General features: G+C 43.4%; 1 protein-coding gene across 9 annotated transcripts in view; it reads left to right on the plus strand.

Annotated features, from left to right (window-relative positions):
- The first annotated feature begins 9,540 nt into the window (after positions 1-9,540).
- The window catches only part of RALGAPA1 (Ral GTPase activating protein catalytic subunit alpha 1), a 211,800-nt gene continuing 202,058 nt past the window's right edge, over positions 9,541-19,282 (plus strand). For 5 of the 9 annotated variants that reach the window (XR_012645924.1, XM_074996842.1, XM_074996835.1 and 2 more), the window contains exon 1: positions 9,544-10,027. Coding sequence is in view for 8 of the 9 variants with exons in the window: in XM_074996842.1 (XP_074852943.1) it covers positions 9,922-10,027 (106 nt within the window). In the remaining variant the exon portion in view is untranslated. Of the gene's footprint in view, positions 10,028-19,282 lie in introns of all 9 variants that reach the window. The other 4 variants (XM_074996838.1, XM_074996834.1, XM_074996840.1 and 1 more) reach the window with 4 other exon arrangements.

Genomic DNA, 19,282 nt, shown 5'->3' on the forward strand with positions numbered 1-19,282 from the left:
TCAACTAGACGTGGTCATCACTAGGCGTAATAACCTCAAAAACGTCCTTCTGACACACAGCTATCATAGTGCTGACTGTGATACAGATCACTCGCTAGTTTGCTCCAAGCTCAAGCTGAGACCCAAGAAGCTGTACCACTCTAAACCTGCTGGAAGGCCCTGCATTGACACCAGAAAGACGGCAAACTCGGAGAAAGCTGAAAAGTTCAGAGAGACCCTCCAGGAAAATCTGCGCAGTGGCCCTGGGGGCGCCAATGTGACATCCAAATGGCAACATCTGAGGGATAGAGTTTACAACACGGCCTTGTCGATGTTTCGAAGAAGAGCTAGAAACACAAATGACTGGTTTGAAGCTAACTCTGATGAGATGATTCCAGTCATTGAAAAGAAGCGCGCTGCACTCCTGGAGTACAAACACTCACCGAGCCAGAGTACCCAGCAAGCACTTTGAGCGGTCAGAAGAACAGTACAGCAGACAGCCAGGTGTTGTGCCAACAACCACTGGCTCCAGCTATGCAGCAGCATCCAGACCTGTGCTGGCTTTGGTAATCTCAGAGGAATGTACGAGGGTATGAAGAAGGCATTAGGACCCACCCAGAACAAGATGGCACCTCTGAAATCCAAATCTGGTGAAGTCATCGCTGACAAAGCCAAACAGATGGAGCGCTGGGTTGAGCACTACTCTGAGCTGTACTCACGTGAGAACGTTGTGGTTGACGCAGCCCTTGATGCCGTCGAGCTCCTACCAGTAATGGATGAACTGGATCAGGAACCAACTGTGGATGAACTGAAGAGAGCCATCGACAGCATTGCAGCTGGAAAGGCCCCTGGCCAGGATGGTATACCACCAGAGGTAATCAAGTGTGCCGCGGACACCCTCCTGGAACCCCTGCATGAGCTACTGTGCTGGAGAGAGGGAGAGGTTCCACAGGATATGCACAACGCTAACATTGTAACGTTGTATAAGAACAAAGGAGACAGAAGTGACTGCAACGACTATCATGGAATCTCCCTCCTAAGCGTCACTGGGTCATAGAATACATCCTAGATATCAGAATTCTGCATCTGAATACGGAACTTCAGTGTAACTTCCATTTATCCAAACCCCAAATGTCCAAAATACTTATAAGGGTTTATTATTATTATTATTGTTATTATTATTATTTATTACTTTCCCTTTTATCTGGAATTATTCCTTACCATTTATATCTGATTAGCTAATATGTTTGTACCTTGGTCCTGACAGACCACAAACATTTATGGTTCACCCTAGGTTGAGCCACATACCATAGATTAAATCTCTGCCTCTTCAAATCTGGGGTTCAGCTCAGAAAAGATTCAATAATGGAGGTATTCAGGTAGGTTGTTCAGAACTGATAAAATCCCTGGAATGGAAGCAGCATCAGGTAGCAAGGAAGCAGAGCACAAAGGGGAAATGGAGGGATGCATATGACTGAACCTTTATGCTTTTAAAGGGTTTCAGAAGATTAAAACTAGGTAGATGATAAGCAAGGTGGGGTAAGTACGAGCTAGCTTTCTCTTCTCCACGTTCTAACTATAATGTTTGCTATTTAGTCTTATACAAATAAAAGATATGTATTTCCTTCTACAAATGCATGCATGACTTTTCAATGGAGGAAGAGTTGCATCTCTGGGGATAGTCAGGCCCAATGGTTTCATGGGCTCTCCTACTCAATCAGTCTTGTACAAGCCTTCAAGGTTCCTAAATTATTAGTTAATAATTGTAACTCACCTTCACCTATTTATCCTAATGTGGAGTGCTCTACTCTTTTAGCGACAATTGTCACAGGGAGAGACTCTAGGTGACTGGTAGTTGAAGCAGTCCCTGGATGGAGAGCTAGATACTGGGACACAGTCGCCAAATGGAGAGGTTGATTGCAGAAGGGCAATATAGGGTGAGGGGAAGCTGTGCACTGAGTGGGCAATTGCTGGGGAAAAATCCTTGGGTGGGGAACTGAATGCTGTGGGGGGCATTCTTTGGGAAGCTGTTCTGCCCTGCACAGGATACTCTATCTCTCCAGGGCAAGGATGCGTGCTGGCTAAGTGCTGGCGCAGCAGGGTTTTGATGCTGGGGGAACAGTTCCTGGGAAGTGAGTGATGCGGGAGCAGGGGGAGTATTTCCTGACTTGGGAGAAAGTCTGGGGAGGAGTGGTTAGTCCCTGGAGGGGAGACATGGGTGCCCAGCACTTGGCACAGTCCTATCTCTGCAGGCAGGCTCCACAGCCATGCTCTCCAGATGCTTAGTCTGGGCGAGCTCTGCACTCAGCAACAAAATGGAATGCACCATGCCGTGCCATCCTGACAGTTCATTAATTCATTTTAACCATTTATATTTTGATTTATTTTGCTAATTTAAAATACTCTTGTTAGATGTGTGTCAGTGTTGAAATGAAAGGTGCTATATCACTTTGAATTGTATTGCTGTCACATAAGATTAAACTTTTTTTTTTGTAGATGTACAGGTAGTAAATGTATTTTGTGGAGATGGCCCACATGACATATAGAGAACTGCATATGCAGCCCACAATGGTAAGTTGGTTGAGAGCCACTGGTCAAACCTGTTCTTAAAACTCTCCAATTATAGTCACCAATTTCATGGATGCTCCAGGGCTGGAGCCCCCACAGAATTAAAAAATGGTGAGTGCTCAACACTCACCAGCAGCTCCCTGGTCACCTCCTTCCAATAGCATATCTCTCTCGCTGATGGCCCTGCTGACCAGCTCCTCCCCTGCCCTCAAAGCCTCCTGTGTGCTGGTGATCTGCTGTTCAGCTGCATGCAGGAGACTCTGGAGTGAAAAGGGCTGGATGTGCTCATGGGAACAGGGCAAGAAGAGGTGGGGCAAGGGTGTAAAGGAATGTTCCCTCTAATTTGTTTCATCAATGGGTGGAATAAATTTTTTATGTGCAGCAAGACGTGTGAACATGCACTACCAATAGAAACACATGCTGCCCTCTGTGGGTGGCTGTAGGTGCTTTGCTAATTAGCTGGGCAGTGCCTGAACCTCTCCTTGGTGGCTGCTCAAGAGCACAGCTTACAGGGACTCTGGTGGGAAGAGACTGTGCAGGGCAAGACCTTGGGGGAAAGAGTGGAGTGGAGGCAGGGCCTGGGATGGAGACAGGGGAGCACTTTCTGGCACATTAGAAAGTCAGTGCCTCTTCCTCCAATAACAGAGGTTCCAGAACTTCCCTATGTAATTAGTTCCACTGATTAACTACCCTTGCAGTTAGAAAGCTTTTCCAAATGTTTCATCTAAATTTACCTTGCTGCAGTTTAAGCTCATTACTTTTGTCCTGACTTTGGTGGTTAAGGAGAACAATTTATTATAATCATCCCTCCCACAAATGCATTGGTAAGGGCACCATCACTGATGAGCAAACAACTGTCTCAATCCCTAATGATTGTGTGTCAGTGCTTGAGTCTCCTCTTCATAATAGCCTTTTATGTACTTGAAAACTATTACCATGACCCACCCCCATCCCCCTGTAGTCTCTTCTCCAAGCTAACTGAGCCCACTTTTTTCAACCTTTTTTTTGGAGTTCATGTTTTCTACACCTATCACCTTTCTCCTCTATAACCCCCAGATCTTTTTCTGCAGTACTCCCTTCAGGGTAGTCATTTCTGGTATGGTATTTGTGCAGTTGATTATTCCCTTCTAAATGTAGTATTTTGCAATTGTCCTTAGTGAATTGCATGTTATTGATTTTTTTTGGAAGAAATTAAATAAGGAAATGATATTGATTCCTTCTAATAACACAAGAACGAAGAGTCAGCAAATGAAATTAATAGGCAGCAAGTTAAAAACAACCCAAAGGAAGTATTTCCTCACACAACTCAGAGTTAACTTGTGGAACTCGTTGCCAGAGGATGTTGTAAAGACCAAGACCAGGGGAGCGAAACGGACAGGGAGCTGCAGACAGGGGAGTTTTAAGATGGAGTTTGATAGAGGGAATGTGACAGAGGGTAGGAAGACCTGCAACACCTCTGCTCACTTTGCTCTTGTCTCCTCCACCTGCACCTGTAATCAGACAGACCTCCTGACCGGGGATGCCTCCAGCCAGACCCTGGTGTGGTTTTGCAGGGACTGTGGTTTGCAATTCCCACTTACTGAAGTCCAGGCTGGGGGGACCATCCCTTGTGGAAGTTGTCTTCTGATGGCAGCTCTCGGGAAGCAGGTGGGAGAGCTACAGGAGGAGGTGGCTAGGCTAAGAAGTATCCATATCCATAAGCGATTCCTGGACAGTATTTGTGGAGACAACTGAGGTTAAGATAGCTGTCCTACCACAAAAGAATACTGACATACCATTAGTGCAGGATGACATGGATTGGGGGGACTCTGGCAGCTGATCATTTCTGGCAGCAGGCAGTGCTCCACTTCTGCTCCCAACCCTCCCAGCATGGTACTGGGAAATCATTATGCTGTTCTGGATATGGGAGATACAGGAGATAAGGAATCACTCCTACAGCAGAAGCAGAGAAGCCTTGTATCCCCAAGGCTGGGAGGTCTGCTGCCACCACTATAAGGAAGAAACGTAGGGTAGTGGCGGTCAGAGACTCTCTTCTGTGGGGACAGAGACACCCATCTGTCACCCTGACATGTCATCCCGGGAGTTATACTGCCTGCCATGAGCCTGTATCTGAGATGTTATGGAGGCACTGTCGAGGATTATCTGGCTCACTGACTACTACCGCATGTTACTCATCCATGTGGACACGAATGATACTGCAAGGTGTAACCTTGAGCAGATCAAACTTGACTACAGGGCTCTAGGAGTACAGGTGAAAGAGTTGGGTGCAGGTGGTGTTCTCTTCAAGCTTTCCTGTCAAAGGTAGGGGCCCAGGCAGAGACAGGTGCATCCTGGAGGTGAATGCCTGGCTGCAAGGATGGTATCGCCAGGAGCACTTTGGCTTCCTCGATCACGGGATGTTATTTCATGAAGGACTGCTAAACAGGGATGGAATTCACCTTTTGAGGAATCCGATCATGATCTCCTTCCAGCTTGATTGTGAACCATTAATAATTAATCTCCCATTAAACTTTTCCAAAAACTTGTGTTCCAACCTTATAGCGGGTTCATCAAGGCATTCTTTCTTTACTTAGTTTTCAAAAAGACTATTAACAGCCTTACTAAAGTAGAGACATAGCACATCTACTGCTTCCCACCCACATTCGCCAGTCTTTTTAAAAGAAAGGTAGGTTTGACCCGATTAGTTATCGACAAAACCATCTTGATTGTTACTTATCACCATACTTTCAAGCTGATTGATTGGCTGTTTGTTCCATTGTATTTCCAGGTACTGAAGCTAAGCTGACTGATCTATAATTACCTGAATTGTCTTTATTCCCCTTTAGTACAGATAGGTACTATATATTTATCCCTTTCGTTTGCTATCTTTCACATTGTCTACGAGTTCACCAATGATATCCCTGTGGAGAAAACAAAAACAAGTACCTCTTACTATAATAAGAAAGTATTACAGTTTGGAGCTATTACTATTGAATAGGGCCATATTTTTATGGTGATGGCTGTCACCTGATCACTATAATATATAGTTTGATTACTTGTGAATTCATTCATGACTCATGCAATTCACAAGGAGATGATGATGATTATTGTAGAGTGTTACAAGAATCACAGCTTGAAATACATGTGAAAACATAATAGTGTTTCTAATCTAGGTCAGATAGATACAATATATGCAAACCACTGATATTGAAAAGATCAGTGAAGGACAAGCTATGTGTCATTTCTTTGGCCCTGTTACAGTTTTGTGACAACTCTGTAATGCTGTGTCACCCCAGGAACCATACTTATCAGCTACCTGTTCCTTACTATTTATAGTTATATACACACATGTATACTGTGGTTTCTGAAGTCACATATTGAGATTATTAAGAGGTGTAGTAGACATTCTGTATTTTTGTTGGTGTCCAGTTCTGGTCCCATTGATGCTAATAGGAGGGTTTTTTGCCATTGACTTCAGATAGAGCAGTATCAGATCCAATTATGGAAGAGGCTTAGCCACACCATTAAGACTGAGTGGAACTTATCATTTAGGGCTGATTCTTTGAAGTGCTCTAAAATCCACATGTGAATTCTGATTTGCCTGAACATTGCTATGCCATCTGAAGGCAAAATTAGTGTTATAAATTTGGAGTCATATGGTCTCACTGTTCCTGAGATAAATCTTTTCCAAAATTAATCTGCTTTTAATACTTTCAAGTTATTATAATGCTTTTTTGCAAAAAGCTTGGGAAAAACTATGGCCCTGATCCTCATACAAGCTATATCACTGATCTGCCCCTGAGTTCATCTGGTCTACAATAATGATAACTAATTTAGATATTTAATAATTTAAAAGTTATTGGAGTTTTGTAATAATTCTGTGAAGTAAAGATGCAGAAATAAGTAATGACTTGCAGCACGCTATTGCACAAAACCTTAACTCTGCCCATTTGGACGTGGCAGTATATACCTGAAATGTAATAGAATCTAACCTTTTTCTGTCAAAGTTGTCGGAGCAAATTGGGAGCCACTAAAGTCACTAAGAGTATTTTCCTGTTCAGAGTTAAGCAGAGGTGCAATTCAGGGTGGAATTTAGGTACCTAAACTACAAAGTTAGGAACTTAAGTCCACACATACGGCACCATTACAACCCCCACAACTTGCTTATGGCTGCTGTAGGTGCCTAAATTAAATCAGCATCTAACTTTCTGTTGTAAAAGTTTCCGAGTACCTAAGTTTACATGCTGGGATGTGTACACTGCTTCGCAACTCTAGGTATCTGAATGCCTATCTTCCATATAAGCCCCAAAACAATTCACAAACTGGGGGAAGATAGACATTTGGCTGCCTAAGGTGCATTCTGGGGCCTGTTTCAGTAGATGGCCACTGAAACAGGATTTGAACTGAGGACTGAACTATTGGATACTCTAATATGGAGGCTCCCTCAGTCTTTTCCTGTATACGTTGTTCCACGGTGGACAAATAAGCCGTGTCTACACTTGCATTTCTCTTTTGAAAGAGGCATGCAAATGAAGGAAATTGAAAATGCAAATAAGGCACTGATTTACATATCTGACACCATATGTGCATATTCTCCTTTCATGAGAGCTTCTTTCAAAAGAAAAAAAACGGTGTAGACAGGGTTCTTTCAAAAGTAAAACCCGTCCTTGAAAGAACCCTTCTTCCTATTTTGTTTCAGGAAGGAGGGTTCTTTCGAAAATGGGGTTTACTTTCAAAAGAGCTGCATCTACACTCCTTTTTTACTTTCAAAGAAAGCTCTTTTGAAAGGAGAATATGCAAACACGGCACCAGATACGTAAATCAGTGCTTCACAATTATTTTCAATTTCCTTCATTTGCATGCCTCTTTCGAAAGAGGAATGCAAGTGTAGATACAGCTATAATGAAAGAGGTATTGCAGCAAGGGGAGTAAACCCAGGATATCTCACCAGAGTGCCCTAACAATTGGATCACAGGGTCATTCTCATACATTGTCTGACTCTGGTTCAATGACTAAATACTATCTGCAGTGAAACAGTTACAGGGCCAGAGAGATAAGGAATGATTCTATGGTCTCGTTTTAAGGTCAACTGCCTGGGAGGCAGGCACACCAGAAACCAGTTCCCTTGCTCCAGTCACTCTTTCATTATTTATCCAGTGTGGAACAGCTTCAAAAGAAGACAGTAAGGGAGCCCTGTACCTAATCAGCCCATGCTTCAGTGACTAGAGGTTGGAGACTCTTATTCAAATTCTTTTCCTCCCCTCTAGCAGAGGAAGAATCTGGGTCTCCCATATGCCAGGCAATCATCTCTGGGTCTCTTAAATCCCAGACAATCATTGTACTAACTAGCCACTGGATTAAAAGTTACAGGAGGGGCAGTTCTACCACTTCTGACCATTTTGTACAGCGGAAAGTGGATGCCTTTCTTATTCCTACAAGAAATGACTGAGTTACCTAAAATGACTAAGTAAATTATTCTGAAGTATAATATACATCTAATCTTAAAGAATCTACATTTAAAGTTATTGTGTTGTGATGAAATATGTGGGTTTTTTATTACATCAACAACATAATGTTGCAATTCTTGCAATTTTACCATGATTATATTATATTATATTATATTATATTTCTTAAAGTGCCCACTTCTGGGATAGTATTACTGCCTGAGAACTTCAGATTTCATATTTAAAAGTGTTCTTTTTACATTCATACTTAAGGCTATGATTTTGGCACATAAATTTTTAATAAACTTCTTGGTAAAGGAGTGGGGGAAGAGCCCTGAGGCTCGCAGAGACCACCCTGTACTCATACCACAGCACAGAGGCATGTACTGCAGAGCTTGGTTTGGTTCCCTCTCTCTGAATATTGTGAATTAGCAGACAAGGTTGCATTGGCACTCAGGTTTTGGTGTGTCTGTATAAATCGATCCAGGCAGAATGGACCGAGTCTGAGCGGCACTGTAATGCCATGCATTAGGTCACAATATCTAGAGTGGTGAGCTGAGATTAGCCCTGCTGAACAGCAGCTGCCAATGCAGTGTGTATACGACCTAGACTCCTCACAGACTTTATCTACTAGATATTTGAGAGAGTTGTCTGTATATCTGTCCATGCAGCTATGAGTTCATTTGTCCAAGATCTGCTCCTAAATAGTAGAAGCTAGGATCATCAAATTTGGTGTGCAGCTTCTTCTCATCTTAACTTAAAGTAAGATCACCTTGTTTGTACCAGGACAAGGGGATGTGTATGGAATGTGATTGTTTCTCATCAGACAGAAAGGGAGGGATCTGGTACCAGGAACAATTATATTCCAAAATGACCATAGGGAGGGCAGTAAAAAGCATGCCCCCAACAACCTGAGAGAACTATGGAACTGCTCCTGTCTGGCCAGAATGGGCCCTCGCCAACCTATGCTGGACCCAGGGAGTAATGCCAGAGCCCAGGCAAAGCAGCCCCTGCCACCCTAGGCCAGCCCCAGGTAACAATAGTGCCAGCTGGGCAGCATAGCCTTGTCCACTTCAAATTAGTAATTACAGTGAACATAGCTTTACATGGACTTGCAGAGAAATGCTTGAAAACGCGAATCCCTAATGCACCAGAAGTCAGACAAAAAACGGGTCTGAGAATGTTACGTTATAATTCGTGATTTTTAAGTTAGACTCCATGTTGGCAGGTTACATGATTTCTGAATTGGTCAGATTTTGCTATTGGTCAATAGGAGGTTATACCTCAGCTAAGTGTGAGCAAACAAACAGAAACGTTATTTCCTGACCTTGTTAGTCAGGACAAAAAAGTAGTCAAGTAGCACTTTAAAGACTAACAAAATAGTTTATTAGGTGAGCTTTCGTGGGACAGACCCACTTCTTCAGACCACAGCCAGGCCAGACCAGACCAGAGAGGATTAGTCAGGGTTATCCTAGAACTGGGGATCGACTCCACTGCCTGCTGTCATCACAATCGGCCCACCTCTCCCGCTCCAGCTACTGACCCAGACCCGTCCTGTGCTGTCTTCTCCCCACGGGCCACGCGCTTCCCCAAACCCCTCCCCTTTTGCCCGCATCCTGGGCAGAATTGAACCTTCCGCCGCTTGGAGCCACAGCCGTGTTGTGACGTCACGGCGCAGTTGCTACGGGAACACCAGGGGTGCCTGACGGCTGTCGTGAAACGACGGGATTAGAGAGGTGTGGAAAGACGGGGGAGCCCAGGCCTTCCCCTCCCCCCCGCTACCGGGGCGCGGGCTCCCCGCCGCTCCGCCGCGCGTCGTGTCGCACGCACCGGACGAGCTGGTGCAGCCGCTGTTTGCTATGCAGGAGGCCTGGTGCGGGCGGATCCGGGAGGCCGCTGTCCGCCTTTGAGAGCGGGAGGCTCTGAGAGCCGGGCCGGGGCGTCCGGCGGGATGTTCTCCAAGAAGCCGCACGGGGACGTGCGGAAATCCACGCAGAAGGTGCTGGACACCCGCAAGGACCCGCTCACCCGCCTCAAGCACCTGCGCGTCCTCATCGGTGAGGCCCAGGGTCGGAACGAGGGAGGCCGAGGGGAAAGTGCCCAGGGCTGGGGAGTGAGACGGGCCCAGGCGGGGTGTGTGTGTGTCGGGGGGGAAGGAGGTGTCCTGGCTTGGGGTTGTCGTGGGGAAGCGAGAGGGGTCCCGACCTCGGGGTGCAGGGTGAGGGGGTCACTCCAGTCCGGGAGGCGTTACAGTGTGACTTCTGCTTGGGGACCTAGGCTTGTGGGTTCCCCTCATGGGGGACTTCTTGTCCTAGGCTCTTGGTTTAAAGACGCAAAACGTAGAGGTTTGTGTCTGCCCCGCCTCCCGCACGGCTGAGAGGCAGAGAGGAGAAGAAGGATGGGCCGTGTGGCCTGTATGGTCGGGTGGCTCTTCACTGAAAGGTAGGAGGGCATGTTTGGAACCTCAGACCAAACCTGTTTATTGTCACGATAGGGTACACGGATCTGATATTAACGTGAAATGATTCTATGTAGCTCGCTTTCCAAGCGAGTGCTTCATGACAGGACTGTGCAGGGGTGCCTGGGATTTTATTCCTGTGTTCCTTCGGCATCATTCTACCATTCACTGAGGCAATTTTTGAGGTGGAGTGAAGAGTTAAGTTCTTATCACCTCTACTCCTCCACTCCTTAGTAAGCCAGTAATATGAAAGGCAACAGTAATGTTGAGTTGCTTTGGAAGTAGAAATTTATTGGAAGCAGTAGACAAAAAAGGAGAAGCCAGTGTGTTTAATTTGTCCATCGAACAAAATATATCTTAAATCTGTGTATACTACAAAGTTGTTTTATATCTTTCTTGAACAAAAACCATTCGTCTGTTCAACAAAAATAGTTTAATGACATTTGTAACCCCTCTTATCCATTTATATAAATGTTTGTACAAGTTGTACAAATCGAGGACTTTATGGGACCCCAGATGTTGCAGCACCAGAGAGCCTGGCTGGATGGGAGGAAGGGCAAGCTGGGAGACCAGCAGCCAGGAGCCTTAATCAAGGCAGCCCCAGCCAGGCCAGCATCAAGGCAGCTGACTGCAGCTGGGAAGCTACAGTCCAGGAGCAGTGGCTGGGGCGGAGGGAGAGCTGGCAGCCTGGAGCCTGGACATGAAGTGTTGGCCTGGCGCCAAGAAGCTACAGGGGCTAGGAGGCCAGGGAGGGGAGCTCAGGAGTGGGCATGACAAGCCAACTAGGCAGCACTGACCTCCCCTCGTTCAGCAAAATCACTGGTCCGGGACCACTGATGTCCCAAAGGTGCTGGACCAGGGAGATCAAATCTATATTAGCAAGTTGTGTTAAACTTGTTCAAATGTATTCAGATGTGTTTATGGTGGATGTGTTCATATGGCTTCCTTGAAAGCTCTCTAGGGTTTGGAAAGTGTTCAGTTGGAAAGGGGAATCACCACTAAGCAATAGTTCAGTGCACATAGTGAATGATAAGTAATAAATACATGAGGTAATTGTCCTGATGGTAATTTGGTAGAGGTTAGTAGGTTAAAATAACAAATACAAAATCCCAAGTTTGTTCAAGTATACTTGGAGAACAGAAAAAGTTATTGCGTTCACTGCATATAGTTAGCAGTGTCCTGTTTTTCTGCCCTGAAATACACTAGGCACATTTGTAGCATCTGTCCTTTTCTGTGCACATGATTAGAGTTGGGTGAAAAAGTGACCTTGATGCATCTGCATTTCTTAGTTTTTTGGGTAGGAATCGATGTTCTGAGCTGTTCTTATTTTGTAGGTTTATACATTTCTCGTCCTGACAGTTCAAAATTGCCAAGGGAAAAGGTTGTTGTCAATTCTTGTTCCTCTAAATGCCATCATAGGGTATGGCTGTTTAACATGTGGTAGCGCCCACTGCCCCTTAGGATTGTGTACAGAGTTATAATTACACCATCTCACAGGAGGGTACTACCTCTTTGTAATAGCTGTTCCAATCCAGCCCAAAGGTAAGAGAAGCTGTCTCCCCACATCTTTGAAATCATTGAACTGTTCTTACCATTTATCCAGAATCGGTTGTGGTTTTGGAGGCGGGGGTGTGTGTGTGTGTGAGGTTTGTTGTAGGAACCTGCCTTATAAAAGCCCAAAATAAAATTAGTAAGTTGGACTATTTGGTTACCTTTAGTCTGTATTATTTGGTCTCCATTTCCACTATTTACTTCTGCCCTTTTGGAAGTCAGATGGGGTTGATAAGAAACAAGGGCTGCAGCTCTATAAGGAATCTCATCATGATTCAAGGTAACAATCCTTATTTAATCTGAGGTTTTTTTGCATGACTATAAAGCAGATTCAATCTGTTTGATCATGTTTTCCTGTGGACTCCCTGCAGCGCAGCCATGGAAACACAGCTTCTGCCCATTCCTTCTGCCACAGTCTTAGGCGGTGTCTACACTGAGCCGTAGTACCGACAGTTTAATGCAAATAAGCACTCTTGAAAATGGTGGCTTAATTGCATAGTTGTGAGGCTGATGTGCATATTCATGGAGCTAATTTGCATTTTGAGGCAGAAATCACATGGAATAGCAGTTTTGCCAGCAAAAGCCCCATTTGATGGTAGCCCCTTATGCCTGATTTTTTTGAGGCATAAGGGGCTGCTGATAAAGGGGGATTTTGCGAGCAGGCTCATGTCTAAATTGCTTGATTTCTGCCATGAAAGTGCAAACTAGCCTTATGAGTATGCATATTAGCGACCTGAATATGCAAATGATCCACCATTTTGCATTTTTGAGACTTGCTTACTTGCACTCAACTGTCCGCATTAGGGCTATATGTAGACACACACATACAATGAACTATAAGTCTATGTAGAAAAAGGCATATTTTCTGGATGTGAATCTGTCTCAGATCTCTTCTTTTTTTTTTGCCATGTTCTAGATACAAAATTGTGTTTTCTTGTGCATGTGCTCTTCTACATGACTGATTTGGCAAAATGACTTTGGGTGACCCTCTTGGCACTTCCCTCATACACACTTGACAACAAGAGAAATAGACTGCTGATTGTCAGTAATTTTATATTCTATAAATATTACCCTTTCCCTTCCAACCAGGGTGCACTCGCACTATGCAAGGAGAGCTGATGCTTGTTTACAAGATACCTCTCACCATTTTTCTCTCTTCTCTCTTTTAATGATTGGTCTGCAGGAACAAATTAAAAAATGCTGGTGCCAATATTAGAGCTATGGCTGCTTGCAGTAGATAAGGGTAATCGTCTGCATTTAACTTGTACATGAGGAGTTGTCCCTTATTCTGAGCAGTGAGTGCTACATCTTCCTTTTTGCTGTGATCACTGTCTACTTCTGTTTCCACTCCATCACAGGCTAATTGTGGAAACTCTGCCATATGTTCCTTGTGGGCCATCCCAACTACTCCAGTGTAGTCTCTGGGAAAAGATTTCTCCAGTGTCTGATCTGCTTAGGTTCCCCTCTTTTTGAAGACTGACTTCTGTACCTGTCAGATCACTTCTTCCTCAGCTCTTGTATATCAGTAAGTTATAGCAAAAAGAGATACCCCCTGCTGTTTCACACCCATCAGAGAAGATAGGTGTTTACCTCCCTTCATTAACCTAAAACTCCTTTACTGTAGCTCGAAGGTGGGCAATAGTTGGAGCAGCCACTCTAAGAATTAGGAAAGTTGTCAAGGGCTACACTCCTCTGACATTTGTGGAGGGGGTGCGGGGTCTGAGGTGGAGGCCGGGTGCAGAAAGGAGCTCAGGAGAGAGGACTGGTGTGCAGGAAGGGTCTGGTAGGGAGTTTGGGTGCAGGAGTGGATTCTGACATGGGGGAGAGGTGTACAAGGGGGTGCATGAGGGTCTTGAAGAGGGTTGTGACCTGGAGTGGGGGTGCAGAGATTTAGTTTGTGACCTGGAGCAGGGGTGCAGGAGGGGGTACAGAGGGTTTGGGTTGTGACCTGAGGCAGGCGTGGGTTGTGACCTGTGCTGGAGGTGCAAGTGTTTGGGTTCTCACCTGGGGCAGGTGGGGTTGTGACCTGTGCTGGAGGTGCAAGTGTTCGGGTTGTGACCTGGGGCAGGGAATTGGGTTGTGGGGAGGGGGTGGGATAACAGGTGCAGCCTCCGGCTAGGAGGCATTTATCCTGGGTGGCTCCTAGCCAGAAGCCCAGAGGGAACTTTGGGCAGGCTCCCTTCTTGTTGTGCCCCCACATACCACTTGAAGTGGCCTACAGCTGTGGCACCTGCCATGGAGGGAAAGAAGCTCTGTGAGCTTCTTGCAACCCAAAACATAGCCCAGGTGCTCCTGTTGTCTTCAGAAAAGACATATAAATACACAGCATATTAAATGGCACAGGTGGTAAAAATGTTAACGTTCTCATTGTACGAGAACAAGGGGAAATACATTGAAATTGAAAAGTGGCAAATTTGAAACTGATAAAAGAAAAAATTCACATAGGGAAAGTGTGGATAGCATTATGGCAAGAATTTTGTGGGGGCCAAGACCTTGGCAGGATCCAAAAACAAAGTAAACATTTCTGTGGATAACAATATCTAGAGTTACAACTGTAAATATTTTTTTTTAAAAAGTTGGAGGGAATAGGAAATTCTTAAGCATTGGGTCATACCAGCTTCTTGTAGTGCTGAATTTCAATTTTCTGTTATGAAAGTTTGACCTATACTTAGTTACAGTAGACCTCTGACTTAGGTGGGGTTGCAAGAACACAACCCCCTCAAGTCAAATTTCCCATGCAACTTAGGAGAGCCAGGAAACTGATCGCCCTGGTCATTTTTCTGGCTCCAGGGAGTGGTGGGGAACCAGAGACCAGGCAGCAGCCTGGTTCCCTGCTCCCTCCACTTGGGGAGCCGGGAAATTGACCAGGGCAGGTGCTCTGGTCAGTTTCCCTACTCTTGTCAGTGGCAGCAGTCATGTTAACCCCAGAAGTATGCAACTTGGTTGTTCATATCTTGGGGGTTTACTGTACTGCAGTGGTTTCCTTCTCTGAAGCAGCTGGTATTGGCCAATTTTGGAAACAGGATTCTGTTCTAGATGGGCCACTAATTTGGTCCAGTATGGCAGTTCCAATGTTCCTGTGGCAATTTTTTTTTGTAGTGATCAGGAACTTGTGCAGAATATGTATTCTTAATGGTATCCATGTATTCTGCTGTGATTTTACAGAGCTAAGGTGGTTATCTGTGGTCAGCTGATGTATACTGCAAAGGCAATGACTTAGTTTTCCAGGAGGTGCTCAACTTTGGTAACTCCCCACAAGTGGCAACATGGTCTTGCTGCTCATAGGCAGATGTGTGTCCACGTGGCTCTGCAGGTAGCCTCCACTGGCAGGTACCACCCCCATAGTTTTCAGTAGTCATGGTTACCAGCTGATGGGAGCTGTGGAGCCAGCACTTGGGGTGGGGCAGGGGGCAGTGCATGGAGTCTCTGGGGGCAGTAAATGGAGCCCCCAGATCTGTTCCTCCACCTAAGAGCAGTACGGAAATTTGCTATTTTTGGGGAGCCTTGCAGTTTAGGTTGGGAGCCTGCTGGTGTCACACCAACTGGACCCTCGCGAAGTTTAGAAATGCTGGTTTGTAGAGGATTCTGATTGGTGAGGTGCTGGATAACAAATTTTTTATTGTACTTCCTCAAATGTCTGTGTATTCTCTTTGCTGTATGCAATTATTCAAAAGTATGTTGTTGTAAATTGAGTCTTTTACTGATAAAAGTCTTTAAACGAAATTTTTGTATGTTCTGGTCCTGATAGTTTTAAATAAATGAATGCAAAATTATTCAGCCAAAATAAAACTATTCTTTCCTCATTACATTTTTACTGTGGAATAAAACAAGACCAATTTAATAGCTGCTAACGCAAACCAAGTTGTTTCTTATATTATGTTTATAAAAATACTCCACAACTACAGTTTGTAAAATTTGAATTGTTCAAGAACTCAAGAATTTTCACTCGTAGCAGTCCTGTTTGTTGATTTGAGTTATCTATAGCTATCTCTAGAGAAGAAATCAGTCTGTACTTCCAGCTGGATGGAATATGTGTTCGACATCCAGTTTGACCGGTCTCTTGTTCAGTATTTCTGAGGTGCTTATAGGTGTGGCTTGGCTTATATAGGTCAAATCAGAAGATATTTTAATTAAAGAAATGTCTGTTTATAAAATTTCAAAAGAACAAATATATCCATCCACTTTATTCTGTAAAATGGTACTTTATAGCTCAGTCTTGCAAGCTATAACTGAAAAAGTTAAGTGATTTGCCTAGAGAAGGTGATGGGGGTGAACTAGTGCAAAGAAGCATTCTGGATTTTTTTCTTAAGGAATTATAGCTCATGAAGTGTTTAACGGTGCTTTAATCTTTCATAATTTTCTGCAATATCATCAGTATGCATTTTTTCTTTTAAGTAGTGTTAGCTGCTGTTCTTAATCATAGTATATGTTGTTGCTGTTATTCTCGGGCTCATGTAAAGGAATTACCTTTCAGTTATGGAATCTGGACTAGGTTAAGTTTTGGCCTCCATTTATGAGCCTGGATTAGGTTAGGTGCTTATCTTGGAGTAAGAAGGGGAACGCCAAAGTGAGTCCTGACAATTACACTGAATGGTGAGTTGGTGCTGGAAAACAGTTTGGGATCAGGTCAAGAGTACGGGCTGGGAAAAAGAGTAGTTTTGGCTTCTTCGGGCAGACTTGGGTTTGCGTGGGCTAAATTTGTCACTTAAGAATACTTGCAAATTAATATAGTGGGAACTTAAAGTTTCCTCACCTGTTCTGGAACCTGAAAAAGAGCTCAAAAGTAAGTTCAAAAGCTTGTTTCATATTGGCTAAGTCTGCACTTAAAGTGCTACCGCAGCAGTGCTTTAAAGTGAAAGCATGGCCACAGCACTGTACTGGGAGAGAGTACCCTGTACTAACCATTTAAAGGGAGCTCAATACCTCATGTAATCATCTAATGGGCTGTAGTTTCCAGTGCTGGGAGCTCATTTGCTCTGGCACTTTACCAGCACTGTAACTTGCTGTGCTCAGGGGTGTTTTTTCATATCCTTGAGCAATAAAGTTGCAGTGCGGTAAAGTGAAAGTGTAGATGTGGTGCTAGAGGTTGGTCCAGTAAAAGGGATCATCTCACCCACCTTGTCTCCCTTTCTTTCCCACCCCCTCATAACCTAAGTTTTCATTAAAATAAGTTTCAAGACCCCAGTTGAGAACCTTAAAAAATGGAATAAAAGAAGCTTCCACTGTTACTGAGTCTGCAGCAATGATTCTGTGAATTAATAGAGATCTTCGTTCAGGGCTGCCAGTCTAAAAACTATAAAAATAATTCATTAAATAGCTAAATAAAATACAAATAATAAACCTTCAAAGCACAGACAGAGCCTTCATTATAAAAAGGCCGACTGGTTTGCTAAATCCCAATTGCATATAACTACAATGGGGTGGGAAGTTCAATAAGCTAAACTGTATTTAACTCTGCTGGATGATACGGTTGGGTCTTTCAATCTACCTCTTATGGATAATTTTTTTGATTTGGGGATGCAAGCCTTAACTTTGGAAATGCATGAACGGCACAACAAAATGGTCTCTGTTTAAACTGTAGTCTTAGTTTACAGTTTGAAGTAAACTTAAAAGTGGCAATATTATATTAACTTGTCTCTGGCCACTATAAAATCTTTGGTAAACAAGTAGATCTGAGGCATTTCTTACCCATTTGTGTGATTATGTAAAGTTGTTTTACCAAACAACAGGTGCCATTGGTGCATAACTGCTGTCTGTCTTTGGCATCTCTATAAATAGAGCTCTGCAAATCTGCAGATACCTGGTTTGTATCCACATCCATGGATGTCAGTGCGGATATCTGTGGCTCATTTTTGTAGATAAAATGTCTTATGCGAAATTGTAGGGGACTCTATCTATAAATTGTGTTCTATGTTCTCTGTGTGAAGAATGCAGTGTACATTAGGCTGTATTTTTAAATGTACATTAATCCTTTGTAATTCAAAGGTGTGTTATTTTTGTAGTCCATTATTTTTTAAAGAGATGTGATTATCCAATGGTATTTACTTATAAAATTGTAGACTTCTTTAATGGTTTGCGTGGCAATTGTAATTTTTCATTGTATTTCTCTGTTTCTCTCAAGTTAACCAAAATAAAATACCCATTTTGTCATCAAATGAACTTAGAGTATGATGATCTCTTTAACAATTTTGAAAAGGCAAACTAATTTTAAAATCTTTCTAATATATCCAGAAGAACATAAAGACTAGGTTGAAGAAAATGGGGGAAGCATTAAGGAAAATTTGCATATAGCATACACAGTGCATACTGGTGACTAGATATTACAAGTTCTCTGCCGATTTTTCGGTTCTAATGTGTTTGTTTAAAGTGGAGTATTAAAGTATTTGAAATTTGAGATTCAGCTATTTGAAAAATATATTTCCAGAATTATCAGCTTAAATACTGCCTTCTTAGGTTTTATTCTAAGCAAGATGTTAAGTGAACCATATTTTCCTATTGTGCACTCTGTTTTTTTAATGATATTGGGAAAGTTAACTTTGCTATGGTAGAAGTGCAAGCTCTTAATATAGAAGCACATTCTTCCCTTTCCCCTCACTTACCTTCCCATTCATAAACTTTTCTGATTGAAGACCATGATGCCAGATCTATTTTGGGGACTTTATTTCCATTAGCCTATGGGTTACCAAGAAAACAAGGACTAAATTGGGTTGTGTTGGAAATATGTCGTAAGCAGATCAAGAATAAAGAGATGGATTTGTAAACTAATTTTTGTTAAGATTAAAGGTGTGTTTCATTATAGTCCCAATAATATCCATGCCCAATTTTAGATTGTCTTCATTAAGAAACACACACAGGTTGAACCTCTCTAATCTGGTGCTCTCTCATCTGGCATGATTTTAGTTAGCTGGATGACCACTTACCTTGGATGTGGCCAAGTTTCACGTGGTTCCATAAAGTTTGTTTACAGCCACCAGTCCTGGCTGTTAGTGCTCTGTACTGTTATTTAGCTGTAATTTACCCCTAAATGTCTTCTAAGAACCCAGTAAGCAGTGAAAGTGCTGGTAATGCTGCTAGACAATATTGACCTCCTATGGTCTGGCAAATTCTCTCTTTCGGCACCAGTCAGGTCTGGAGGGTGCTGGACGAGAGAGATTCAGCCTTTAATAACTTTTTTTAAAAAAATCCAAACGCTGAAGTGCTAGAAATGAAAATAGAAGGTTTCAGCTTCTTTCCTACTGCCATATAACCTTTTCTTACTGCACCCTTTTCAACTTTCCTCACCCATCCCATCTTTATCCACTTA

This window comes from Carettochelys insculpta, chromosome 6 (assembly GCF_033958435.1).
Source record: "Carettochelys insculpta isolate YL-2023 chromosome 6, ASM3395843v1, whole genome shotgun sequence".
NCBI classification, from domain to species: Eukaryota; Metazoa; Chordata; order Testudines; family Carettochelyidae; genus Carettochelys; species Carettochelys insculpta.